General features: G+C 36.9%; 8 protein-coding genes across 15 annotated transcripts; 5 read left to right on the forward strand and 3 right to left on the reverse strand.

Annotated features, from left to right (window-relative positions):
- Positions 1–1,011: 1,011 nt before the first annotated feature.
- On the forward strand, positions 1,012–3,880 carry AT5G15240 (Transmembrane amino acid transporter family protein). 3 transcript variants are annotated; one of them, NM_121528.3, is made up of 3 exons: positions 1,012–1,338; positions 2,431–3,041; positions 3,128–3,880. In NM_121528.3, the coding sequence occupies exons 1-3, from the start codon at positions 1,197–1,199 to the stop codon at positions 3,644–3,646; spliced, it is 1,272 nt and encodes a 423-aa protein (NP_197028.1). In that variant the 5' UTR covers positions 1,012–1,196; the 3' UTR covers positions 3,647–3,880. The 3 variants fall into 3 exon arrangements, with proteins under 3 accessions (NP_197028.1, NP_001031886.1, NP_001332358.1); NM_001036809.1 differs by having other exon boundaries at positions 1,102–1,338; positions 2,431–2,711; positions 3,128–3,775; NM_001343391.1 differs by lacking the exon at positions 1,012–1,338 and having other exon boundaries at positions 2,010–3,041.
- On the reverse strand, positions 3,794–6,238 carry FTSH6 (FTSH protease 6; the record flags this gene model as incomplete). 2 transcript variants are annotated; one of them, NM_121529.2, is made up of 5 exons in its annotated part: positions 3,846–4,193; positions 4,267–4,507; positions 4,597–4,910; positions 4,980–5,520; positions 5,590–6,212. In NM_121529.2, the coding sequence occupies 5 exons, from the start codon at positions 6,210–6,212 to the stop codon at positions 3,846–3,848; spliced, it is 2,067 nt and encodes a 688-aa protein (NP_568311.2). The 2 variants fall into 2 exon arrangements, with proteins under 2 accessions (NP_001318565.1, NP_568311.2); NM_001343392.1 differs by having other exon boundaries at positions 3,794–4,193; positions 4,601–5,520; positions 5,590–6,238.
- Positions 6,239–6,315: 77 nt separating this feature from the next.
- On the reverse strand, positions 6,316–8,462 carry AT5G15260 (ribosomal protein L34e superfamily protein). 2 transcript variants are annotated; one of them, NM_001343393.1, is made up of 3 exons: positions 7,947–8,405; positions 7,056–7,837; positions 6,316–6,662 (listed from the first exon to the last, which is right to left on the reverse strand). In NM_001343393.1, the coding sequence occupies exon 2, from the start codon at positions 7,783–7,785 to the stop codon at positions 7,081–7,083; it is 705 nt and encodes a 234-aa protein (NP_001332144.1). In that variant the 5' UTR covers positions 7,786–7,837; positions 7,947–8,405; the 3' UTR covers positions 6,316–6,662; positions 7,056–7,080. The 2 variants fall into 2 exon arrangements, with proteins under 2 accessions (NP_001332144.1, NP_197030.2); NM_121530.5 differs by lacking the exon at positions 6,316–6,662 and having other exon boundaries at positions 6,836–7,837; positions 7,947–8,462.
- Positions 8,463–9,748: 1,286 nt separating this feature from the next.
- Positions 9,749–11,068, forward strand: AT5G15265 (uncharacterized protein). Of its 2 annotated transcripts, NM_001343394.1 has the most exons (4): positions 9,749–9,807; positions 9,899–10,009; positions 10,145–10,215; positions 10,676–11,068. In NM_001343394.1, the coding sequence occupies exons 2-4, from the start codon at positions 9,940–9,942 to the stop codon at positions 10,784–10,786; spliced, it is 252 nt and encodes an 83-aa protein (NP_001318566.1). In that variant the 5' UTR covers positions 9,749–9,807; positions 9,899–9,939; the 3' UTR covers positions 10,787–11,068. The 2 variants fall into 2 exon arrangements, with proteins under 2 accessions (NP_001318566.1, NP_001078588.1); NM_001085119.2 differs by lacking the exon at positions 9,749–9,807 and having other exon boundaries at positions 9,866–10,009.
- Positions 11,069–11,737: 669 nt separating this feature from the next.
- AT5G15270 (RNA-binding KH domain-containing protein) lies at positions 11,738–15,537 on the forward strand. Of its 3 annotated transcripts, NM_180709.2 has the most exons (8): positions 11,738–11,856; positions 12,165–12,772; positions 12,890–13,300; positions 13,389–13,646; positions 13,752–14,009; positions 14,098–14,168; positions 14,334–14,409; positions 14,570–15,537. In NM_180709.2, the coding sequence occupies exons 2-7, from the start codon at positions 12,173–12,175 to the stop codon at positions 14,380–14,382; spliced, it is 1,647 nt and encodes a 548-aa protein (NP_851040.1). In that variant the 5' UTR covers positions 11,738–11,856; positions 12,165–12,172; the 3' UTR covers positions 14,383–14,409; positions 14,570–15,537. The 3 variants fall into 3 exon arrangements, with proteins under 3 accessions (NP_851040.1, NP_197031.3, NP_001330786.1); NM_121531.6 differs by having other exon boundaries at positions 14,334–15,537; NM_001343395.1 differs by lacking the exons at positions 14,334–14,409; positions 14,570–15,537 and having other exon boundaries at positions 11,750–11,856; positions 14,098–14,282.
- Positions 15,538–15,583: 46 nt separating this feature from the next.
- AT5G15280 (Pentatricopeptide repeat (PPR) superfamily protein) lies at positions 15,584–19,605 on the forward strand. Its single transcript, NM_121532.4, has one exon. The coding sequence runs from the start codon at positions 15,728–15,730 to the stop codon at positions 19,409–19,411; it is 3,684 nt and encodes a 1,227-aa protein (NP_197032.1). The 5' UTR covers positions 15,584–15,727; the 3' UTR covers positions 19,412–19,605.
- Positions 19,606–20,445: 840 nt separating this feature from the next.
- CASP5 (Uncharacterized protein family (UPF0497)) lies at positions 20,446–21,527 on the forward strand. Its single transcript, NM_121533.4, has 3 exons — positions 20,446–20,749; positions 20,859–20,982; positions 21,063–21,527. Exons 1-3 carry the CDS (start codon positions 20,529–20,531, stop codon positions 21,279–21,281), a joined length of 564 nt encoding a protein of 187 aa, NP_197033.1. The 5' UTR covers positions 20,446–20,528; the 3' UTR covers positions 21,282–21,527.
- AT5G15300 (Pentatricopeptide repeat (PPR) superfamily protein) lies at positions 21,524–23,480 on the reverse strand. The gene has a single exon (NM_121534.3). The coding sequence runs from the start codon at positions 23,463–23,465 to the stop codon at positions 21,819–21,821; it is 1,647 nt and encodes a 548-aa protein (NP_197034.2). The 5' UTR covers positions 23,466–23,480; the 3' UTR covers positions 21,524–21,818.
- Positions 23,481–23,946: the final 466 nt, after the last annotated feature.

Here is a 23,946-nt window from a genome sequence, read left to right on the forward strand (position 1 = left end):
TCATTACCCTACGTATCAATAAATACTCTTAATAATGCCTTATATATTGACATTAATCGACAAGAAATATGAGGTTTGGAGTACAACTATAGTTATTAGCATTAACAACAAAGCTCAATTTAGCTCTCTTTGTTAGACATCTCACATGCATTTTGAATGGTGATCTTGAAGAAGATACTTTTTTTTTTTATCAACATGTGCATGCTATTTTTTCACAAGCACAACATGGGGAAATGGCCGGCAATGAGTATTCTTCTTTTCTAAAGAACTCATTTTGTAACCTATAAAAGTTTTTGGTTTCGATTTCTGAATGAAAACATATTGGATAACTGTAAAAAATTTGCAGTATGGTTTTAATAGTAACGAAAATATATAGATATATATGTCGATATTTTCATTATTGTTAGAACTACTCGGCACCTTGTAGAACATAACTGTAAACTAGCGTCAAGATATTGATTTACGTCAGATCAAGGCTATTCATACTTATCTACTCTTTAGGTCTGGGGATTCACTTGTCAACTATTTTTAACAAACGACAACAAAAAAATATGTGACGATTTTTCAAGTGCTCCAGTCTCGTCCAACAGATTATTGACATGATATACTACTTTGGACCATGTATTTTTATGAAAATTTGATCCCTCTTCAGTCTTCACCGAAAGAGGATTTGGTACTTGCATTCTCTCTATCACCTAAGTTAAACGCCCTAACATTAAAGTGGAAAACTTCGTGGAGTTTTATTTTCTCTCTTCCTACCAATTTTCTTATACAACTAACATTAAATTCTAGAACCACACAAATCGCAAATTATGGTAGATTTGTGTGTAAGTGGTTATAATTTTTTTCTATATAAAGAGTTGCACTTAAATTTCAATTAGTTTCTAAAAACCCCATCCACGAATATTTAATTGGTCAATAAACATTAAATAGAATTCCACTGCCACGCTAATATCGTGTAGATATCATATGTGCATGGATACTGCATAAAAATCAGCTCTAATAATTGATGTAATTTAAAAACATTGACCCTAGTAAATGTATTAACACTATATATATTGCCTTTTGAGGGTTTCTTTATTGTTTACTTCCAAGTTCCAACTTCTCTCTATCTATTTCCTTCGTCTCTCGATCTCTCCGTCTCTCTCTCTTTGTCTCTTCGATATCCAAAGAGCAGAGTCAAAGACTAAACAAGTATGAGCGAGGACAAAGATTACATGTCGGAGCCATTTATCGTTAAGAAGATTGATGATGAAGAATCATTGCTTGATGATTATAATCCACAGGGCAATACTTCTTTCTCCAAGACTTGTTTCCATGGCATTAACGCCTTATCAGGTTTAATTTCCTCTTCTTCTTCTTTTTTTTTTTTTCTATTTTCATTTTCGTGATTGATTTTTTCTTTTTGATTTATTCACCACTTCTTCTTATCTCCAAACTCCATAACTCACGGGGAAAGATCCAACTCTTAGCATGTCCACATATATGGATAGGATATATCTTAATTTTCAAAATAATCTAGAAAAAACTATAATTAGCTTTATTGTACTTAATTTCTATAGATGCATGTTTTTAACTCAAGCTTTTGACTTTATCTTGTATCATCTAGATTGGTGTGTATTTCAATCCTACATTTTGTTTCTTTACCTCCTAGTCTTGCCTCAGTTTTTTTAGTTATTTAATTTTTCTGTTGATAATTTATCATAACCAAGTTAAAACCAGTTCTACTTAGACTGAATTGTGTTTTTCTTCGTCTAGATTCAGTTTCATAGTCTTTGATAAACAATAGTGCTAAATAACCAAATCATTTTTGTTCTGACTATTAAAGGTTAGGATGGTTCCGTTTAACTGAATTTAACACTATAGTATTAACAATTCGGCAAAGTTTTCAATGACTATTGCTATTATTTATTCGCTAAATGTGGTAATGGCCTAATAATGGGTTTATCAAACTGGCCGCTATCGTTGTACTTAATTGTTTATATACCAAACTAGATACTTAGTTTATACTAAAAAAACTAATTATATACTGGAAACACGTCTGACCAAACTAGACCAAACTAGACCATATACGAACAAAAAACAGTCCATATAATTAAATAGAAAGAAACCAGCAATTCCAATTATCTTTCAGATATAAATACAACGTGTCACTGAACAAAACCTTAACACATTAACAACACGTCTTCCCTTTTCAATTTGTGTTCTTCTTCTTCTACAAGACTACAAACCACTTTGATAAAATCAAATCATATTATCTTATTGGTAACGAGACCACGAATATTTCTTTGCGTTTGTGTTTTCAATTAAAAACTGCGTTTGCGTTTTCATATATACAAAAAGAACGTTTGTAAATAGTTAACACAAAAAACGTTAATTAGCATATGCGTTAGGCTTGGACATTCTTCTGATCAACTCTTTTTTTTTTAGGTGTGGGTATATTATCGGTCCCTTATGCCTTAGCATCCGGAGGATGGCTAAGTTTGATCATACTTTTCACCGTAGCGATCACAACTTTCTACTGTGCCATTCTCATTAAGAGATGTATGGAAATGGATCCACTTCTTAGATCATACCCGGACATTGGCTACAAAGCCTTTGGAAACACAGGACGTGTTATCGTCTCCATCTTCATGAACCTCGAGCTTTACCTAGTTGCAACTAGTTTCTTGATCCTAGAAGGTGACAACCTTAACAAACTCTTCTCAAACGTTGGACTCAACTTCATGGGGCTTGAATTCCAAGGCAAGCAAATGTTCATCATCATGGTGGCTCTCATTATTCTTCCTTCGGTTTGGTTAGACAATATGAGGATTCTTTCTTATGTTTCCGCGAGTGGTGTCTTTGCTTCCGGGGTTATTCTTGCTTCTATCTTTTCGGTTGGAGCTTTTGAAGGCGTAGGGTTCAAGAACAATGACTCAGAGGTCTTTCGACTTAATGGAGTCGCTACTTCGGTGAGCTTATACGCGTTTTGTTATTGCGCTCATCCAGTTTTCCCAACTCTATACACTTCCATGAAGAACAAACGCCAATTCTCAAACGTAAGTTTTTTACATAACGGATCATTAGGTTATTCTTGACCAAAACTCACACTAATAATTTTGCATATTTTTTTTAACATTTTCAGGTTATGATTATATGTTTCACAATATGCACCTTCATATATGCATCAGTGGCGGTATTGGGTTACTTAATGTATGGATCAGATGTTGAATCACAGATCACTTTGAATCTTCCTACTGATAAGCTTAGTTCAAAAGTGGCGATATGGACTACATTGGTCAACCCAATAGCTAAGTTTGCTCTCATGGTTACACCTATTATTGACGCAATGAGAAGCCGGTTTTCTCGAGTTTTGCCTAATAAAAGAGCTTCTGGATTTTTGCTAAGTACAATACTAGTTACTAGCAATGTGATTGTGGCATTGCTTCTTCCGTTTTTTGGTGATCTTATGAGTCTTGTGGGAGCATTCTTGAGCGCATCCGCATCGGTTATATTGCCATGTTTATGTTACTTAAAGATCTCTGGGAAATATCAAAGACTCGGATTCGAAACATTGGTGCTCATCGGAATCACTCTAACCGGTATCGTGGTTGTGATAACCGGAACTTACCAAGCGGTCAAGGACATTTTTGGTCGATTTTGAAATCCCAATAGGTGAAGTTTAGCTTATAGAGTATTTGTTTAGGAAGATATTTGTACTACCAACAGTCCAATACCATAATTTGTTTTATTTGATTTTTTGTGACTTTCGTTAACGAAGTTTTTTTGAGTTATGTAATAATTTGGAATGAGAAAAATGTGAATACGTTAAATGAAGACATGAGTTGATCTAGGTGTCTGTATTAGACACTAATCAAGTCATTGATTCGAATTCTTACATCGCCATCGGTATTTAACGGTTGATCAGTATACTCAGACAGAATTGCTCGAAACTCGTCTCCCGTTAAGGTTTCTTTCTCCAACAAAACATCAACAAGCTTGTCTATAGCTTCTCTATTATTCCTCACGTGCTTTTTCGCAACCTCGTAAGCGTCACCGATTATTTTCTTCACGCAAGAATCAATATCCTCCGCAAGTTTCTCGGACATTGAGTTCCTCGCTAGCATCCGTAGAACCACATCGTTTTGCTTAACCGCTGGGTCGGTTAGTGCCCATGGACCGATTTCCGACATACCAAACATCGTCACCATCTGAACCATAAGAATAATTAGAAAATCCACCGTTTTTTTCCGGTTTATGAAAATTTTGTTTCAATTACTGTACCTGTCTTGCTATCTCAGTGACTTGCTGGAGATCACCGGCAGCGCCGGTGGTTATCTCCGGTTCTCCAAAAATTACATCTTCGGCGGCTCTGCCTCCGAGTCCTCCGACGATTCTAGCGAACAATTGCTGTTTAGACACCAATGTCGGATCTTCTCCCGGTAAGAACCACGTGAGACCACGTGCTTGACCTCTAGGAACCAACGTAACTTTCTGAACCGGATCATGACCCTCCGTCAAAGTCCTAAACCGAAGCAGAAACGGTTCAATTCGACTTAAATTGACCAAACCGGAGACATGAAATATAAGTAATTGAAATTGAACCGGACTTACGCACAAATTGCATGTCCTACTTCATGGTACGCTACAATCGCTTTACTTTTACCGTCGATCATCTTTGTCCCTTCCATTCCGGCGACTATCCGATCGATAGAGTCGTCGATCTCTGTAAGGGTAATCTTGTCTTTTCCTCTTCTTCCGGCGAGAATCGCTGCTTCGTTCATAAGATTGGCCAAGTCAGCTCCACTAAAACCTGGAGTTCTCATGGCAATTACGCTCAAAGATACATCTTTGTCGAGTTTCTTGCTTCTGCTGTGAACTTTTAATATCTCCTCTCTTCCTCTTATATCCGGTAAACCAACAGAAACCTGTTTAAAACATGTTGACATTATACCAAACCTGTTCGATTTATTCGGTTTAAGGATTAACCAACATACCTGCCTATCGAATCTTCCTGGTCGGAGCAAAGCAGAGTCTAGAATCTCTGGCCGGTTCGTTGCAGCGATCACAATTACTCCGGTATTCCCCGCAAACCCATCCATTTCGGTTAATATCTGGTTTAGCGTCTGCTCACGTTCGTCGTTTCCTCCTCCTATACCGGTTCCTCTCATTCTCCCAACAGCATCAATCTCATCAATGAACACTATACAAGGTGAATTAGCCTTTGCCTTGTTAAACAAGTCTCTAGCTCTAGATGCTCCTACACCAACAAACATCTCTATGAACTCCGAACCAGACAATGAAAAAAAAGGAACACCGGCTTCTCCGGCTATAGCCTTGGCCAAGAGTGTCTTTCCGGTTCCTGGCGGTCCGGTCAACAAGACGCCTTTTGGGATTTTAGCCCCCAAAGCTGAGAATTTCTCTGGGGTTTTCAAAAATTCAACGATCTCTTCAAAGTCTTGCTTGGCTTCGTCTACTCCTGCTACATCCTCGAACGTTATCCCTGTGTTAGGCTCCATCTGAAACTTAGCTTTGCTTCTGTTACAAGAAAACATACTTGTAAAACTCAATCTTGGGTTGATATATATTCAAAATTGATCCTTTTACCTTCCAAGACCAAAAGGCAAGTTAGGTCCAGCAGGGTTTCTTCTTGAAGAAGATGTTAAAAGCAGAGAGACAAGCAAGATCAAAGGAAACCCTAAATTCCCCAAGAAGTTGAGCAAGAAAGCTCCCCAGTTCACATTCATGGGATGAGCAGCGAAATCGACGTTCTTCTCCTTCATCTCCCTCACCAGATCGACTGGTAAACCGGGAAGGTTAACCCTAACCCTCTGGATCTTTCCTACTACTGGATTAGAGATCTCTACGATCGCAACCGTTCCGTTCTCGATCAAGTCAACTTTCTTCACTTCATTCTCTTTCAGATGCTGCAGGAATCTCGAATACGACATTCTATTGGAAGTGGCTTCGATGGGAGCTTCTGGTTCAGCTTTTGCGGGGTGAGCAAGAACAGTTCCTAGCGCTGACGTAAATCCCAAGGCAGTCGTCAAACTCAGTAAATTTCTCTTAGTGAATTTGTGGTGTAAAATTTGGGTTTTGAGACTAGGTTTATGTGTGTGACTGGATTTGGATAAAGAAGCCGGTTTTTGAAATTGTTGAGACTTCTTACTACAGGTTGGGATGTTGGAGAGAGGGAAAGACAAAGCTGATGATGATGATGCCATTTTCATCAAAGTTAAGATATTTGTTCTTCTTCGAGATTATGCGTCAAATGCTATTAATTTCTTAGAATAAGTTTTGGTCTTTTAATGTTTTATTCGATGGGTGTGTACAAGATTGTTTTATAAACCAAAAAGATGATGATGAGTCATGACTAAAACAAAGAGGATGTTTCTAGTTTCTTTTGTCTTCTCTGGAATATATAACTGTCTTCTTGAATGATCCAGAGATTGTACTGTACTACTGTAGAACAAAAAAATCTATAACATAAACACATAGTCCATGAAAAAATCTCAACCTTCGAATTTCTACACTCTCCTTTTTCAGATTACTTTTTCAACTTAAATTTAACCATACACTTGGAAGCTAAAATGACATATAGAGTTTCATAATAATCTCTGAGGCCCCATTGCTCCTTAGACTCGAGCCAAGTCCATGGAAAAGACTGCCTACAAGGGTTACTATGTAATTGGTTATCGGTCCTCACTAGACATAACAATTCTAACATTTATGATAAAACTGCCAACCAGGTCATAAACCAGAAACACATAAACGCCAGAATCCAGAGCATATACAAGGGTTTGGATCACTACCATAAGACCATGAGAGCCAGAAAACAGAATCAAGAAATCAAAGAACACATTCAAAAACTTAAAAAACAAAATCATTTATTCTTCACTGTTAACCATTTTCTGTTGCAATATCCTTGTAAAGCTTTTATTTAAACACATGGAGATTTAACATAGTATTAGTTTCTGTAAGAAGTTCTTCTGAAAATAACTAAACCCAAAAGAAAAAAAGGTTGTTTATAAACTAATCAAAGTAATCATCATCATCATCATAATAACCTTTACCTCAAAAAGATTGAACCTTTATACTTCATTTCTTAACCTTCCTTTGCTGCAGTTGCTGCTTCTTAGGTCCAGGAACCTCTAATCTCCCAACCGAACACCCACATTTAGCCCGAAAAACAAGCACGGCTCGCCCATTAGGTGGAGCCATCTTCTTCAACTCCGCCTCTAACTCACGGTGATGATCACGAGGCAACTCAAACAAACCCTTCTTACTAACACTCTTGCCACTATTAGAGCTCTTAACACAATCCTCAGTCTCTAACTGAATATCAAACTCAGCATTAGCTTTCCTAAGCCCTTTACAGTTCGGTTTCCCACATCGATGACGACTACACAGTAGTATAACAATCATCCAAGCAGATAACGCAGTACACGAGATACTCAAAGCTATTAAACCGTAGACAATTGGATCAGGGTTACGCAAAATCTCTTCTTTCACTAAACAAGAGAGCTCAGAGAAGATTTCAACAGATTTGATAGTGATGAATTTGATGTAAGGGAAGATTAAAAACCCGGAGGATGTGATCACAGCGATTAAGATCACAACATCGATAGCAGCTGATCTAGATCCGTCACAGCAAACAGAGAAATTTGAAGAACAGCTTGACGATGATGACTTTCTGTTGCTGCTGCTGGTTCTTGATTGTTTTGAATGATGATGAAAATCTGGTGAGTGAGCCATGATTGGAGATTGGTCTACGAGGGAGATTGAGTTCTGGAAATATACCATCTCAGAGAAAGTCGAATCCTTTTTTGAGGAAACAGATCAAATCGAAGTAGCCCTAGAATCAAAAACATAAAAATCGAAACTTTATAATCATGATCGATCAAACACATAAAAATCGAAACTTTATAAATCAGATCGAGTTTAAGAGAGATTCTGGAATGAACCTGATTGGATTTGGATTGGGTTCAATCTGATCGAAATCAATTGAACCCGAAACGGGAAAATGAAAATTGCGAAATCAGATCAATCCATCAAATGAGAAATCTTCAAACTTGTCAGCTTCCCAATTCAAAATCTAATCGAATTTGGACGAAGGAGAAGCTGAATCGAGATGTGGAGAAGTCGAAAACGTTAGCGAGGGTTGAAAGTAGAGAACATGAACCGTAGAAATGAAACAGGACGAATAAGGAAGAAATCTGGAGTTTGGGAATTGTATATGTAAAAGGAAAAATTAGATCGTGTTCGTCAACATGATGATAATGATGATGGTTTGATTATGAAGCTGCTTGTCTCTTTTACGGTCCAAATTCGATGATCTCGTGTCGTGTAAGAAGGAAGAGAGCAAGTCACACGCGTTTAGATTATGTGTTGAGCAGAGTTAATAAAACTCAATGAATGGTTCGTGCATAGGTGTATGTATCTCCATGACCCTAATTTTTTTATTAACATTAATACACTTTAGATACTTTGGTGATTTCGTGGGTCACTACTACTCTAGTCACTAGACTTCTCTTTCTCTAGGCTTCATTACATTATTATATTATTTTATTTTTAGCTTTTGGCTCTTTTCTGACAAAGTAATTACGAGTAAGCAACAAGAAAAGGCCCAAGCCTATGAATGAAGCCCAATTTCAATCTTTGCATTGCTTCTTTGTTTGTGTCGGCCCAAGCTAAGAGCCTAAGAGGAAACACCTAGAGTCTTTAGTTCTAAAGAGCCGTAGTTGGGAAAGAAGAAAAACCTCATTTTTAGTTTGCTTGCACTGCGATCATCCGTTCAAAGCCGGTCCTAATGATTTACTGGACTACATAGTACATACAAGCCCATAGCTTCATTTTGGAATCTCACCAAGAAAAGTAAAAAATGAGGTTTTGAGTCGAGACACCATTTAGTCCACAAAGTACATAGGTCAACCAATATAATTGCTGCCGTATTTGCGCTATTATTAGCTCCCAAAGTTTGATACATTCTTAAGACTTGCGCAAGTCTTTAAGTTTCTTTTGTTTGGGAGACTTAAAGTTGACTTATCATCGATCGGTTTCATTTGAACAGTGGGAAAATCGAACTGCCAATGTTACTTTTTTGCTTATCTTGGCGAGGCACTGATTTTCATAAAACTCACATGCGTCAACATTATTTTAGGCTTAACTTTATATTTTTAATTACACAAATTATTGATTCATTTGTCTTGTTATGTGTTTAAATGTTAATGGACGGCTATAATAGTAAGATGACAACATGGTATTCTATTAAAGCTAAGTCAAACCTTGTCCCTAACTACATATAAACACAGTAATCGATAGTTTTCTGGATTAAAAAAGTTCACTAAAATGTGTAAAATTTTCTACTTTTATTTTTATTGATAAAGTGTGTTTCCATTCTAAAGATTATCACAGTCCAAAGTCCCTACTTGCCAACCTCGGGGACATCTGGACGATAGCCTAATTATAAATGGAGGAAGTTTTGCTTTTTAAAAATCTGGTATGTTCATAATATTATTTTGGAAGTTTTTGACTATATAGCATTTACCAGATAAAATTAGTGATACGCTTTGGTAGTGGCAGACATGAGGAGCTTGACTCCAGTTCAACATCACGTGGACTCATTGGAGTTACACGTGCGACTTTGCTTCTCAATAATCAACTGGCAGCAATTTAAACCATAATTAAGTTTTATTACTACTAGTTCTTAATATAACTCACTTATATATGTAAATTGAGTTTTCTAATCAATTAATTACCATATTTCTTCATTGGATCTGAAGCTGAAGCAATTTCCAGGAAAAGTGGAAAACCTTGAAACTAAAGGTTCCCTTTTCTCTTTATTAAAGTTTTGACTATATAATAGAAAATGGATTAATAACTAACAAAATTTACTAATTAAAATAATAATATAAAGGTTAATATATATAAATTCTTCAGAAGTTCAAAGAGACAACAATGGGTCAATCTTGTTTCTTCAAAGCTCTTCTTGTTTCCTCTCTGATACTACTGATCTTCTTCTCCACTGGTAATAGCTAATTGCCATCTTCTTCTTCTTCTTACTCAAACTGTTACAAATATTTTTCAGAGTTTATGTTTTTGGCCATATGTTTATTGAGATTCTGAATTTATGCCTAATGATTTTCGTTTGTGAATTTGTAAGCCTTGGGGAGAGACTTGCGAACTGCAAAGTTGTCAGGAGTTTACAGTACTGCTGAGCTATTTCCTTCCACGGTACTTACTTGTTCTCTACTTCTCCTTAATTAAGGTCTTCTAATCACATAATGATACAAAAAGAAAAACACTAATTAGGAACCTGCATATATTGTAGTTTTTAAAAAGGAAAATTGATCTTCTTTTGTTAGTTATGATATATATATATTCATAAATATTCCTGAAAAATACTCACTATAATCTAATTTCTAGGTGTATATATTTTTGTTCATTAACAATGTAAACAAGATGTGTAACAAAACAATTTTTCCTTGCAAAAATACATGCATGTTTGGAAATTGTAATTAGACATAAAAGAATCCAAAGAAATTTTTGAACCACTGGCTTTAGATTTTGAACTCCATATTTTGTAACTGCGTTTTGTGGTCGATAAATGGTTCAAAGGAGAAATAACACAATTCGTTATCTCATCTCTAGTATGATTATATTGCAATATTGAATAAGAAATGGAAAAATACAGGAAGGAATTGTGAGGAAGACAATGGAGCTGATGGATTACGAGCCGGCGGGGTCTAACACCAATTGGAATGGTTTCGTCGCCTCTCCTCCTCCCGAGTCTCCACTTTCATAACTTCAGAAAATATAAACTCGTTTAAAGTTTTCTCTTTCGAAACAGAATGGTTTGGCTTCGGATAATACTGCAATAATAACACAATATGTAAAAGTTTAAGCTCTACTATCTCAATTGTGGAAAATACTCGTTCAAATTGTAACAATATTTGTTTGATATCATTGGTGGAAATGACTTTTGTTAACCTCCCACACATCAATTTTTGGATATGTTGTTCTCTTTTTAAAAGTTTGCACTTGGGGGAAAAATCTGCCGCTATTTCAAAGTAAATAAATGTATCTGCATATATTTTTTGTTTGTTTGTTATATAACATATTACTCCACAAAACAAACACCAACATAATTTTTCTATTATCAAAATATATGTAACGAAGCTAGTTAATCTTATAAAAGTATTTAAACTGAGTAGAGACAGTAGACACAAATGTTAGAAGATAGTAAAAAAAAAAACTGATTGAGTTTTAATATTGTTTCTATATCCAAACTGAACAAAGAAACAAGACAAAATCAAAACAAAAGATGGACACAAATATCAAACATGAACCGGTGACATTGTAAAATGTAGGTTATTTTATTTATAAAAGATGGTAGACATTTTACAATGTCACCAGCTCTAAGAAAACAAGGTTATTTTTTTTAAAAAGAAAAAGAAAAAGAAAAACAAAGTTATTTGATTAAATAATTTAATTTACATAAACATAAAATAATATGATTAACAGAAAAATTCACAACTAATATTTTTTTTGAATTATTTAAATTAATTTATGTTAAATATATATGATTTAGATATTACAATATAATGAATAATATTTTTTTAAAGAAATAACGATTAATTTAAAGTGATTTGAATCATATTTTTTTTTGGGACATCAAGTGATTTGATCTTAACCCAATATAATTTATCTTTGATATCGAAACCATATTTTAAATATGTTAAAATAATATTCTATAATTAATTTCATTCATAGCCAATAGAAGTTAGAACAACAACAGATTAAGCTCAGGGCAAACCCTAGAAATACTGATTACCCCCAAATCCGAAGAAACGATTTCGTCTGGAGATATCAAAGGTTCCTACTTTTCTCTTTTCCTAAATCCAACGTCTCTGAGATTGTTGTTATCGGAATCTCTAATCGTTCCTATATTGTTGTTCTCAGTTTTAGCTACTCGATAGTTTCGTTGCTTGTTCGTTTGATAGACTAGAGTTCCCAGAGTTCTAATTTGATATGTCTCCTGGATCTTCTTAGAAAATTTGATTGATTTAGATTTATGCTTAGCTGAATCTTTGTGAGCTGCTACATTTCTGCTTTAATTGGTTAAAAGAACTCAGATGTGGAGTTCTGATTGTTTAATTTTATATTTTCATTGCAAGCTACAGATTTGACAATGTCACCGGATCATAGAATGTCACCGGATCATAGAGATAGCCATAGAAAGAGGTCTCGTCCTCAGTCTGACTACGATGATAACGGTGGAAGCAAACGGAGATATCGTGGTGACGATAGAGATTCACTTGTGATTGATCGCGATGACACTGTATTCCGATACCTGTGCCCGGTAAAAAAGATTGGGAGTGTTATTGGTAGAGGAGGTGATATTGTCAAGCAATTGAGGAATGATACTAGATCGAAAATTAGAATAGGCGAAGCAATTCCGGGATGTGATGAACGTGTTATTACTATCTATAGCCCTAGTGATGAGACCAATGCCTTTGGAGATGGAGAGAAAGTTCTTTCTCCTGCGCAGGATGCTTTGTTTAGGATTCATGATAGAGTAGTTGCTGATGATGCGAGAAGTGAAGATAGCCCTGAAGGAGAGAAGCAAGTTACTGCTAAGCTGCTTGTACCTTCGGATCAGATTGGTTGTATTCTTGGGAGAGGTGGCCAAATTGTTCAGAACATTCGGAGTGAAACTGGTGCTCAGATTCGTATCGTCAAGGACAGAAACATGCCTCTATGTGCCTTGAATTCAGATGAGCTCATTCAGGTATCTGGGAAGGAATATGTGTTTCTTTGTGTTATGTGTTTTACTTTAATTGCCTTTTCCTATGTGTAACATTTATGTTTCACTTAGCCTTTTATTTTCATCTCTTTTTCTTTCTAGATATCTGGAGAAGTGCTCATTGTTAAGAAGGCACTGCTTCAGATTGCTTCTCGCCTTCATGAAAATCCCTCACGTAGTCAGAATCTACTTTCTTCTTCCGGTGGATATCCTGCTGGCTCACTCATGAGCCATGCGGGTGGTCCTCGACTTGTAGGTTTAGCACCACTGATGGGTTCCTATGGACGTGATGCAGGAGATTGGTCACGCCCTTTATACCAACCTCCAAGAAATGACCCACCGGCAACAGAGTTCTTTATTCGGCTAGTTTCCCCAGTTGAAAACATTGCAAGTGTTATAGGAAAAGGTGGTGCTCTAATCAATCAGCTTCGACAGGAAACCAGAGCAACCATTAAAGTTGATAGCTCTAGAACTGAAGGAAACGATTGTTTGATAACTATATCAGCAAGAGAGGTTTGACTTTCTTTCATTGGTCGTCTGTCTTTTAGTTAAGAATATTTTTTCCAGCTTTTCTTCCTTGACAGTGTCTAATCTGTTTTAGGTTTTTGAGGATGCGTATTCCCCAACCATTGAAGCAGTAATGCGGCTGCAACCAAAATGCAGCGACAAGGTGGAAAGAGATTCTGGACTTGTTTCATTCACCACTCGTCTTCTTGTGCCAAGTTCTAGGATTGGTTGTATCCTTGGTAAAGGAGGAGCCATCATAACTGAGATGAGAAGAATGACCAAAGCTAACATCCGCATACTTGGGAAGGAAAATCTTCCAAAAGTTGCATCTGACGATGATGAGATGGTTCAGGTAAACTTCATGGTGCTACTCCTCAAATTTTCATTGCAGTTTCTCCTCTCACGCTTAAGGTACTTCACATGGAGCGTTAACAGCAATAGCAATTTTGATGTTCAGATTTCTGGAGAACTTGACGTTGCCAAGGAAGCTCTCATACAAATTACATCAAGATTAAGAGCCAATGTTTTTGACCGAGAAGGTGCTGTTTCTGCACTTATGCCGGTCTTGCCTTATGTTCCCGTTGCACCAGATGCTGGTGATAGATTTGACTATGATAGTAGAGATAGCAGAAGACTTGAACGCGGGAATCCTTATCCTGGTGGTTATGGCTCAAGTGGTGTGTCTGCTGAAGGGTACTCGCCTTATGGTGCGCCGGTATGTCTTCTAAAAGGTTCTTTTATGTGTAACGTGTTTTTGAACATATTAATTCTCTGTTAATGACTCTTGGGACATGTTTTTGTAGGTTGGTGGTAGTAGTAGTACTCCATATGGAGTGTATGGAGGTTATGCATCTGGACGCAGTAGCAGTTCTGGGTGAGATTATTTCTTACCTGATGTATTTGTGACATTATACAAAGTATTTACCCGTCAGATTGCGGTTATCAAGTGTTTCGAATGTCAACATACTGCATAACCTTTTGCTTTTCATTTGCCTAACAACTCCTGGTGGTTGATCCTTATCATGTGTTTTGTCATCAGGTTATCAAGTCATTCTTCAACCTATCGACGCAGAAACTATGATTACTAGAAGCTATTGGTGGAGGTGATTAAAAAGGTTAGATTATAATATTGTTTGTTTAAGTCCTTTTAAACTTTAGTATACCTAGCTATATACCCCAAGTTCATGAGATAATCTGATCTGATCTGTCCCAGTGTCAGAATCTGATTCACTGCTTTTTTCCCTTTGTGACCTTTTCCCCATCCCACTAAAACAGTGTGAGATCCTGAAGCCTGAAGCCAACCCACAGCCCACAGTTGAAGCCTTTTCACCAAACAAGATGACAAAGCTGAACCACCAAACTCTACCTAGGAGAACTGATTACATGTGGATGAGATATTTAAGTTTGTTTCAAAACTTTCCATGTCCTCTTGTAACCAAAATACTGCCAAGTTCCTACCCATTAAACCTTATCCAGTTGGCCTTGGCTGTAATGCTGTCTATCTTTCAGTTTACCTTTGTCTTTCCTTGGATTAGATTCAGAAAACCTTAGTTTGGTTGTGCGTAGTTCCGTTTTGTATGAATTATATATGTTAAAAGCTCTCATGTACTGGTTAAGCTTACAGCACGCTTAAGCCTCTCTCCCTGACAGGTTTCGGAATCACAAACTATTTTACCTTATAATAATCTCTCAGATTTTTAAAAGATCGTATGCAGGGAAAGAGATAAGTGAGAATCTCTTGGTTCTTGTCGACATTGTTCAGGTTAATCAACCACTTGGGCATATCAATCTGTTGTGCCCATTTGGTCCACATGAAAGGTATATACAATTCTTCTTCTCTCTTTGTTGTTTCTTTGCACATATGCTTCTCTGCTAGCAGTTCAAAGACAGGTTGCTATTTCTGGAAGATTGTCGTTTTTGGAAACCAATCTTTTGACCATTAGATTGTCGATAGCTCCATCTCGCCATCAGTTTGCGCGGTGAACACTCCGAAAGATTACGATCCGGTTTTCTCGACTCAGCCACCCCGGTTTTTTGCTGCCTAAATTAAAGAAATCTCTTGATTTCTACAATGTTTAATGATGAGTTAAATTGGTAGCAAGAACTATATTTTGTTTCAACTTCAAGCAGTTAAAACTTAAAACTACTGAAACAGTTTTTTTTTTTTTTTTTTTTTTTGTAAAATTATGTAGATCAAACAATATTTGTATAAATTTTCCATCTTTCCATTTTAATCCAAAGGCTTGTAACATTAGGCCTGTTTATGAATAAGTCAAGCAGTCACTTCGCTTACACTGAAACGGTGACGTTTTCCAATTGTTTCGATCTTTTAGTTTAGTTTTCTCGTTCGTCGTCGGTGACAGTGAGAGCTCGAATGCAGTAGCAGATGAATAAGAAGAAGGCCAAGAGAGTTCCATTAGTTTCTGCATTCGCATGCTTAATCTTCTCTCCATCAGTAGCTCTTCTCGGCTTCGTTTTCTTAACAAGGTTTCTTCACTCACATATCATTACTCTTTCGCGTTTTTCTCTACTAGCTCACCTGCTTCGTCCTCTTCTTCTTCCTTGGGAAATGATTCAGCGATCCCAAGAAATTATGAGTCTTCCTCGTTTAATTTACTTTCGAGGTCGAAGGAGAAGCGTGACCTTACTGGTTCCTCTCTAAAAGACTTGCTTTTTGATTTGTCAGATGTAGTTCCCAATATTACCCGTAGGTTTAGAAGATTTCCGGGCTTGAAACCCGAAGATGTGCTTGAATTATCATTGGGTTTTGAATCTGAGCTTCAGAGAGGTGGAATTGGAAATATAAAGGTTCAAGCTTTATGGGAGATTTTCAGATGGGCTAGTGTGCAATACCAAGGGTTTAAGCATTTACCTCAGGCTTGTGAAATTATGGCGTCGATGCTTATCAGGGAAGGAATGGTTAAGGAAGTTGAATTGTTGCTTATGGAGATGGAGAGACATGGAGACACAATGGTTAACGAGGGGATTTTCTGTGATTTGATTGGTAAATATGTTGATGATTTCGATTCCAGGAAAGCAGTTATGCTGTTTGATTGGATGAGGCGTAAGGGTTTAGTACCTCTAACTTCGTGTTATCAGATTCTAATTGATCAATTGGTTAGAGTTCATAGAACAGAATCAGCTTATAGAATTTGTTTGGATTGGGTGGAGACAAGGGCTGAATTAAATCACATGAACATAGATAGCATCGGGAAAGTTATAGAGTTGCTTTGTTTGGACCAGAAGGTTCAGGAGGCTAGAGTTCTGGCAAGAAAGCTTGTGGCTTTAGGTTGTATCCTGAATAGCTCAATATATAGTAAGATTACTATAGGATACAACGAGAAGCAAGACTTTGAGGATTTGTTGAGTTTCATTGGTGAAGTTAAATATGAACCTGATGTGTTTGTTGGCAATAGGATTCTGCATTCTCTCTGCAGGAGGTTTGGCTCAGAGAGAGCTTATGTATATATGGAGGAACTCGAACACTTGGGTTTTAAACAAGATGAAGTTACCTTTGGTATCTTGATTGGTTGGTGTTGCTATGAAGGAGATATTAAAAGAGCGGTTCTTTATTTATCCGAGATTATGTCAAAGGGTTATAAACCCGATGTGTATAGTTATAATGCTATCCTAAGTGGGCTTTTTAGAAAAGGATTGTGGCAACATACCCATTGTATTCTGGATGAGATGAAGGAAAATGGAATGATGCTCAGCTTGTCTACTTTTAAGATAATGGTAACTGGATACTGCAAAGCTAGACAGTTTGAAGAAGCGAAGAGGATTGTCAACAAGATGTTTGGTTATGGGTTAATCGAAGCATCTAAAGTTGAGGATCCACTTTCAGAAGCTTTTAGTTTGGTAGGATTTGATCCGTTAGCTGTTAGATTGAAAAGGGACAATGATTCCACATTTTCCAAAGCTGAGTTCTTTGATGATCTTGGGAATGGGCTATACTTGCACACTGATTTGGATGCTTACGAGCAGAGGGTGAATATGGTACTTGACAGGTCCGTGCTACCGGAGTTTAATTCGCTTATCGTTAGAGCATCTGAGGACGGTGATTTACAAACAGCATTGCGGCTTCTTGATGAAATGGCTCGATGGGGTCAGAAACTATCGCGTCGGAGTTTTGCTGTTTTAATGAGGAGTCTCTGTGCATCGCGTGCCCATCTCAGAGTAAGTATTAGTTTATTGGAAAAATGGCCAAAGCTGGCTTATCAGTTAGATGGAGAAACCCTTAATTTTCTTGTCCAAGAATATTGCAAGAAGGGATTTAGTCGCCATAGCAAACTCATTTTCCATAAAATGGTTCAAATGCATCATCCTATCGATAACGTAACTTACACATCTTTGATACGTTGTTTCTGTAAGAAAGAAACACTCAATGATCTTCTGAATGTCTGGGGTGCTGCCCAGAATGATAACTGGTTACCTGATTTGAACGATTGCGGAGATCTGTGGAACTGTCTTGTCCGGAAAGGATTGGTGGAGGAAGTGGTTCAACTCTTTGAGCGTGTATTCATATCTTATCCTCTATCTCAGTCAGAAGCGTGTAGGATTTTTGTCGAGAAGCTGACAGTTCTTGGGTTTTCTTGTATCGCTCATTCTGTTGTTAAAAGGCTTGAAGGAGAGGGTTGCATTGTGGAACAAGAGGTTTACAATCATCTTATCAAAGGACTCTGCACGGAAAAGAAGGATTCAGCTGCATTTGCTATACTCGATGAAATGCTAGACAAGAAACACATTCCAAGTTTGGGAAGTTGTTTGATGTTGATTCCTCGGCTTTGTAGAGCTAACAAAGCAGGAACAGCATTTAATTTAGCAGAGCAAATAGATTCATCCTATGTACACTATGCTTTGATAAAAGGATTAAGCTTAGCTGGGAAAATGCTCGATGCAGAAAATCAGTTACGTATAATGTTATCAAACGGGCTTTCATCGTATAACAAAATCTACAATGTGATGTTTCAAGGTTATTGTAAAGGTAACAACTGGATGAAAGTTGAGGAAGTACTAGGACTCATGGTGAGGAAGAACATAATCTGTTCAGTTAAGAGTTACAGAGAATATGTTCGAAAAATGTGTTTAGAGCCTCAGTCTCTCTCTGCAATTAGTCTGAAGGAGTTTCTGTTGCTAGGAGAAAGCAATCCTGGTGGCGTAATCATCTATAATATGCTGATTTTCTATATGTTCAGGGCAAAGAATCACTTGGAGGTTAACAAAGTCTTGCTCGAAATGCAGGGAAGAGGAGTGTTGCCTGATGAAACCACATTTAACTTTCTCGTTCACGGATACTCTTCGTCTGCAGATTATTCGAGTTCTCTGCGATATCTCTCAGCTATGATCTCCAAGGGGATGAAACCGAATAATCGAAGCTTAAGAGCGGTTACAAGCTCTCTGTGTGATAATGGAGATGTGAAGAAAGCTCTTGACTTGTGGCAGGTAATGGAATCAAAAGGCTGGAATTTAGGTTCTTCAGTTGTCCAAACCAAAATCGTCGAAACCCTGATTTCGAAAGGCGAAATTCCAAAAGCTGAAGACTTTCTGACCCGTGTGACACGCAATGGCATGATGGCTCCCAACTATGATAATATAATCAAGAAACTATCTGATCGCGGGAATCTTGACATTGCGGTTCATCTCTTGAACACAATGTTAAAGAACCAAAGCATTCCGGGTTCTTCAAGCTATGATTCAGTCATCAATGGCTTGCTGAGATACAATCAACTGGATAAAGCTATGGACTTTCATACAGAAATGGTGGAGTTAGGTTTAAGTCCGAGCATAAGTACATGGAGTGGTCTTGTTCATAAGTTCTGTGAGGCATGTCAAGTTTTGGAATCAGAAAGACTTATCAAATCAATGGTTGGGTTAGGCGAATCACCGAGTCAAGAGATGTTTAAGACTGTGATTGATCGGTTTCGAGTAGAGAAGAATACAGTGAAAGCTTCAGAGATGATGGAAATGATGCAAAAGTGTGGGTATGAAGTTGATTTTGAGACTCATTGGTCTTTGATTAGTAACATGAGCTCTTCTAAAGAGAAGAAGACAACAACAGCTGGTGAAGGATTCTTATCTAGGCTTCTCTCTGGGAATGGGTTTACTTGGAAGCGATGACTCTATTTTTAAGAAGTTTTGGGGCTAATTTAGAAATATAAGAAGATTGTGTGCTTTTATGTAGTTTTACGATTGTAACGCGCTACGTGGAACGCCCTAAGAGAGCCAGAGTGTTTATTTAACTTTTGTTGTTGTCAACTTTTGCGTTATTTTGACCAAATATTATCTCCAAATGACTTTCACTTACGATTTAATTTCTGTCATACAAAGTGAAAATATACACCGTAGATGACACATAATTATAATTAGAAGTAGAATAACAACAGATTTTTTCCAACTGTTATTTCAGTTTTACTATCATGAGTGAATATTTCACTTATGAGAAAAAAAAAAGAGTGAATATTAATTTTGAACAATCAACATATTGTGCATGGAAAGTTGGAAACACATAAAACCAACTCAAAAGCTGAAGACATAACTTCGAATTCAAAAAGCTTACATACTTTTGTAAATATTTCAATATTATCTTTTGGTTTAGGTGGTCCTGCTTTAGTTTGATATTGTTGGTTTGATGGATAAATAAAAAGGTTTATATTTCATTAATAACTTAAGTAGGCTATGTGTTTGACACAGAGAACACATTTGGGTTCAACATCTCCAATCACTTGGGAACTTTAATTCCAATTTCCAAACTATCTAGAGATTTCCTATATTTAGATAAGTAATAATCAAAAGAACAAGTGGGTTTGTTTGTTAATCATCTGCGAACATAATAACTAACTCCATTATTTTAACTTATCATCACTATACATATAACTTGTAACTACTCCACATGTTCCAGCTAAAGATTTGTACCCAAATTTGGACAGTTAGTTTATGTTTCCAAATTTGAAATGTTTGGAGGTTTGGTGGATCATGAAGGTTTTAATATATGTAAAGATTCATTAAGCAAATTCTATATGCTAGGCTTATGGAATTATATTACTAAAAAGGGGATACCTTTAGCAAGTACAATAGCGATAAGGACCTTATCTTAACCACTATATGTCCCAAAGCATGCACTATTTATACACTCCCACTCATTGCTCTTAACCATCATCAAACTATCACAACATCTATTTCTTACCTAACTTCCTTCCCAAGAAACCTAGCAAACCTTAAAGAGTAAAGAGAGAAAATGAAGTCCGGTCAGGCTGAAATCATGGAAACAAGCAAAGGTATCCAAAAGAGCGGTCTGATGAGCAGAAGGATCGCGATTCTTGAGTTTATCCTCAGGATTGTTGCATTCTTCAACACTATAGGTAGTGCAATCCTCATGGGAACCACACACGAAACTCTGCCTTTCTTTACTCAATTCATACGGTTCCAAGCAGAATACAACGACCTTCCAGCCTTAACGTATGTATTTTGATTCTTTAAGATTCTCTTTAACCTGTTTTTCACTATCAGGGAATAACCTGGATTCATTCTTGAAGAGTTTTTGCCTTACGTTTGTTTGATCAATCAGGTTTTTCGTGGTTGCAAATGCTGTTGTGAGTGGTTACCTCATCTTGTCTCTAACTTTGGCCTTTGTACACATCGTCAAGAGAAAGACTCAGAACACTAGAATTCTTCTTATCATCCTTGATGTGGTAAGTCATCAGCAAATTAAAACATGTTCTGTTTACAGTCTGATATTACTGCTTACAATTGATTCATCCTCATGTGTTAGGCAATGTTGGGTCTTCTAACTTCTGGAGCATCCTCAGCAGCAGCCATTGTCTACTTGGCACACAATGGGAACAATAAAACAAACTGGTTTGCTATTTGTCAACAGTTCAACTCCTTCTGTGAGCGTATCTCCGGTTCTTTGATTGGATCTTTCATTGCCATTGTCCTCCTCATTCTTCTTATTCTCCTATCAGCCATTGCTCTTTCTCGACGCCATTGAAGATCTGGTGTTAGCCTGAAATATGAGTTTTCTTTTCCACTGCTTTAAGAAATGCATGGTTTGGTGTGTAAAAATGTTCACTTAAGCTTTTCTTTTCATTTGTGCTTTTTCTTTTCTCATCTCCATTGATATTTTGTGTGTGATATGTAACGGGCTATTCTATCAAAAATTGTGTTTTGACCATCTGTTACCACAATCTCTTATATCCTCTCTCCTTTTTGGTGTTCTATAATCTATGCTAAATCCAGATTCATGAAAACAACATACAGTAATAGATGACAGGAAAATGCTAGGTTTATAACATTAACAGGTTACCTATATGTTACACAATGATTCTGTGAAGGATCATCTCGAAGGTTAAGAGCATAAACATCGATGTCGAAACTTCCTATAAAATGTGGTGCTCAGAGTTCTAAGTTAAGAACTCAAAAACTCAAGAGAACAAAAAAGGAATGAATCTATCAAAGTTATCATCATTGCATTGAGTTATGCAATCTTACTGTCCATAGTTCGCCAATGAAGCGTTGGTTTTTCACCTTAATTAATCCGACCTCTTGATCTTGACTCAGGTTCTGACGAAAGTAAATATCTCATCATCAATTTGTCGTCATCTTCCTCGATCAAGCTAACGCCAGTCGGTTTTTTCACTCTTGTATCATCAAACATCTTCCTTACTTTCTGCACCCCGTCCCACTGACCTGTGGAAGCATATATGTTGGATAGCAACACATAATCACCACTCTCGTCCTTTCTCATACTGAGCAGTTTCTCATTTGCATACTTCCCTAACTCGACATTCCCATAAATCTTACATGCACCTAATAGCGTTCGCCATACAATAGCGTTAGGCTCAATCTTCATAGACTCCACAAACATGAATGCTTCCTCTAATTGCCCTGCTCGTCCCAACATGTCTACCATACAACCATAATGCTTTATGTTTGGTTCAATATTATACATATCCCTCATAAGGCTGAAATACTTACGCCCTTCATCAACTCTCCCCGAATGGCTGCAAGCTAATATAACTCCAATGAAAGTCACCTCATTTGGCCAGACTTTCAATCTTTGCATTTCTTCGAACATTTCAATTGATCCCTCTGCATGATGCAAAGCCAAACCAACTATCAAAGTATTCCATGTTGACAAGTCCCGATCTTTCACTCCTCTGAACACTTCAATTGCTCTATCTATGCTTCCACACTTTGCATACATGTCAATTAGAGCATTCCAAATAGGAGTGCCCACATATATGGAACTCGAAACAGAAGCCGTTTCCAAGATATAGATATGAAGTCTCTTCCCAGTTTCCAAATCTCCTAAGACTGCACAAGCAGATAACAAACTCAGTATTGTCACAACATCTGGGTGTTCACCAGCATCCCTCATCTCCTTGAATATACCTAGCGCTTCTTTAGGGTACCCGCAATTTACATATCCAGAGATCATCGCATTCCAAGTAACAACATCTTTCTCTGTAAACCTATCAAAGAGCTCTCTTGCTGAATCCATCTCCTTACATTTCAAACAACCAGTAATCATCACATTCCAAGCTACCTGATCTTTGTAAGGCATTTCATCAAAAAGCCTCATCGCCTCATCAATCTTCCCTCTCTTAGCATACCCAGAAGTCATAGAAGACCAAGCAACCTTATGAGCTTTCGCAGAATCATCAAAAAGCTCACTTGCAATTCCCAAATCTCCACAATTAGCATGAAAAAGGATCAAAGCATTCTTAACATACTCATTCAACACAAACCCATGTCTCACCACTTTCCCATGAAACGCAAAACCATTACTTCTCCACTCAAGCTTCGAACACGCCTTGAGAACAAACGTAAACGTATACCTATCAGGCGACACACCTCGTTTCTCCATCTCAGTATACAAAGAAACCGTTTTTTCAGGTTTCATGCTCTGAGCAGAGCCACGCAAAACATGGTTACAAATAGATACGTCTGGTTTAGGAATTTCGTCGAACAACTTGTGTGCATACTTAAGCGCACCAGGAACCGACAAAGAAGCTGAGTAAATTAGCTCACCAACAACAGAAAGATTAGACATGAGTCCATTAACAACCATAGAAGCATGAATTTGCTTCAAAGTTCGGATATTTTTGCAGTTTTGCCATAGTTTCGGACGACGGCGATTGGTGGTTCGGTCGTTTGTTTGTCTCCTGATCATCGCGTTTTCTTTCTTCTCCAATTGGTTAATTACGACGGTTCGGTACTCATAAGTGATTTCCGGTTTAGGCAAACCAAACCGGTATCCAAAATTCAATTAAGGTAATTCCATTCGGTTTTAACCAAATAAATGAGATTACAATCTTTTTTTATTCGATAGATGTCTATTACAAATTTACAATAACAGAAGATACGAAATTAGAGTGAAAACGAAGATAAAATCAACTTCATCTATATATACATTTTTGCAGTCATTTTATGAAATAAATCCTGCAGTTGGAACTTATTTACAATGGCTGGCACTGGCTTATTAAAGCGAAAATTAACTACCAAATCAAAGCAAATCTTATTCAAAAGAATATGCTTTTATTCCATAGCCTAATTATTTTTGCCAAAATGGTTAAAATATTTAAAAATTAAATAATCATTTGAAAGAAAACTTTAAATTGATTTAAATTATAAATCTTTTAATAAAAATATTA

The sequence above is a fragment of the Arabidopsis thaliana genome, chromosome 5 (genome assembly GCF_000001735.4).
Source record: "Arabidopsis thaliana chromosome 5, partial sequence".
Taxonomy (NCBI): domain Eukaryota; kingdom Viridiplantae; phylum Streptophyta; class Magnoliopsida; order Brassicales; family Brassicaceae; genus Arabidopsis; species Arabidopsis thaliana.

Bases quoted from the DNA above. Each gene is read 5' to 3' on its own strand.
- AT5G15240 (NM_121528.3), top strand. From the start codon at position 1,197: ATGAGCGAGGACAAAGATTACATGTCGGAGCCATTTATCGTTAAGAAG. The intron at 1,339-2,430 runs GTTTAATTTCCT...TTTTTTTTTTAG, and splicing joins TGGCATTAACGCCTTATCAG to GTGTGGGTATATTATCGGTC. The intron at 3,042-3,127 runs GTAAGTTTTTTA...TAACATTTTCAG, and splicing joins ACAAACGCCAATTCTCAAAC to GTTATGATTATATGTTTCAC.
- AT5G15260 (NM_001343393.1), bottom strand. From the start codon at position 7,785: ATGGTATATTTCCAGAACTCAATCTCCCTCGTAGACCAATCTCCAATC.
- AT5G15265 (NM_001343394.1), top strand. From the start codon at position 9,940: ATGGGTCAATCTTGTTTCTTCAAAGCTCTTCTTGTTTCCTCTCTGATA. The intron at 10,010-10,144 runs GTAATAGCTAAT...TGAATTTGTAAG, and splicing joins ACTGATCTTCTTCTCCACTG to CCTTGGGGAGAGACTTGCGA. The intron at 10,216-10,675 runs GTACTTACTTGT...GGAAAAATACAG, and splicing joins CTGAGCTATTTCCTTCCACG to GAAGGAATTGTGAGGAAGAC.
- AT5G15270 (NM_121531.6), top strand. From the start codon at position 12,173: ATGTCACCGGATCATAGAATGTCACCGGATCATAGAGATAGCCATAGA. The intron at 13,301-13,388 runs GTTTGACTTTCT...AATCTGTTTTAG, and splicing joins TAACTATATCAGCAAGAGAG to GTTTTTGAGGATGCGTATTC. The intron at 13,647-13,751 runs GTAAACTTCATG...TTTGATGTTCAG, and splicing joins ACGATGATGAGATGGTTCAG to ATTTCTGGAGAACTTGACGT.
- AT5G15280 (NM_121532.4), top strand. From the start codon at position 15,728: ATGCTTAATCTTCTCTCCATCAGTAGCTCTTCTCGGCTTCGTTTTCTT.
- CASP5 (NM_121533.4), top strand. From the start codon at position 20,529: ATGAAGTCCGGTCAGGCTGAAATCATGGAAACAAGCAAAGGTATCCAA. The intron at 20,750-20,858 runs GTATGTATTTTG...TTGATCAATCAG, and splicing joins AACGACCTTCCAGCCTTAAC to GTTTTTCGTGGTTGCAAATG. The intron at 20,983-21,062 runs GTAAGTCATCAG...CTCATGTGTTAG, and splicing joins TTCTTATCATCCTTGATGTG to GCAATGTTGGGTCTTCTAAC.
- AT5G15300 (NM_121534.3), bottom strand. From the start codon at position 23,465: ATGATCAGGAGACAAACAAACGACCGAACCACCAATCGCCGTCGTCCG.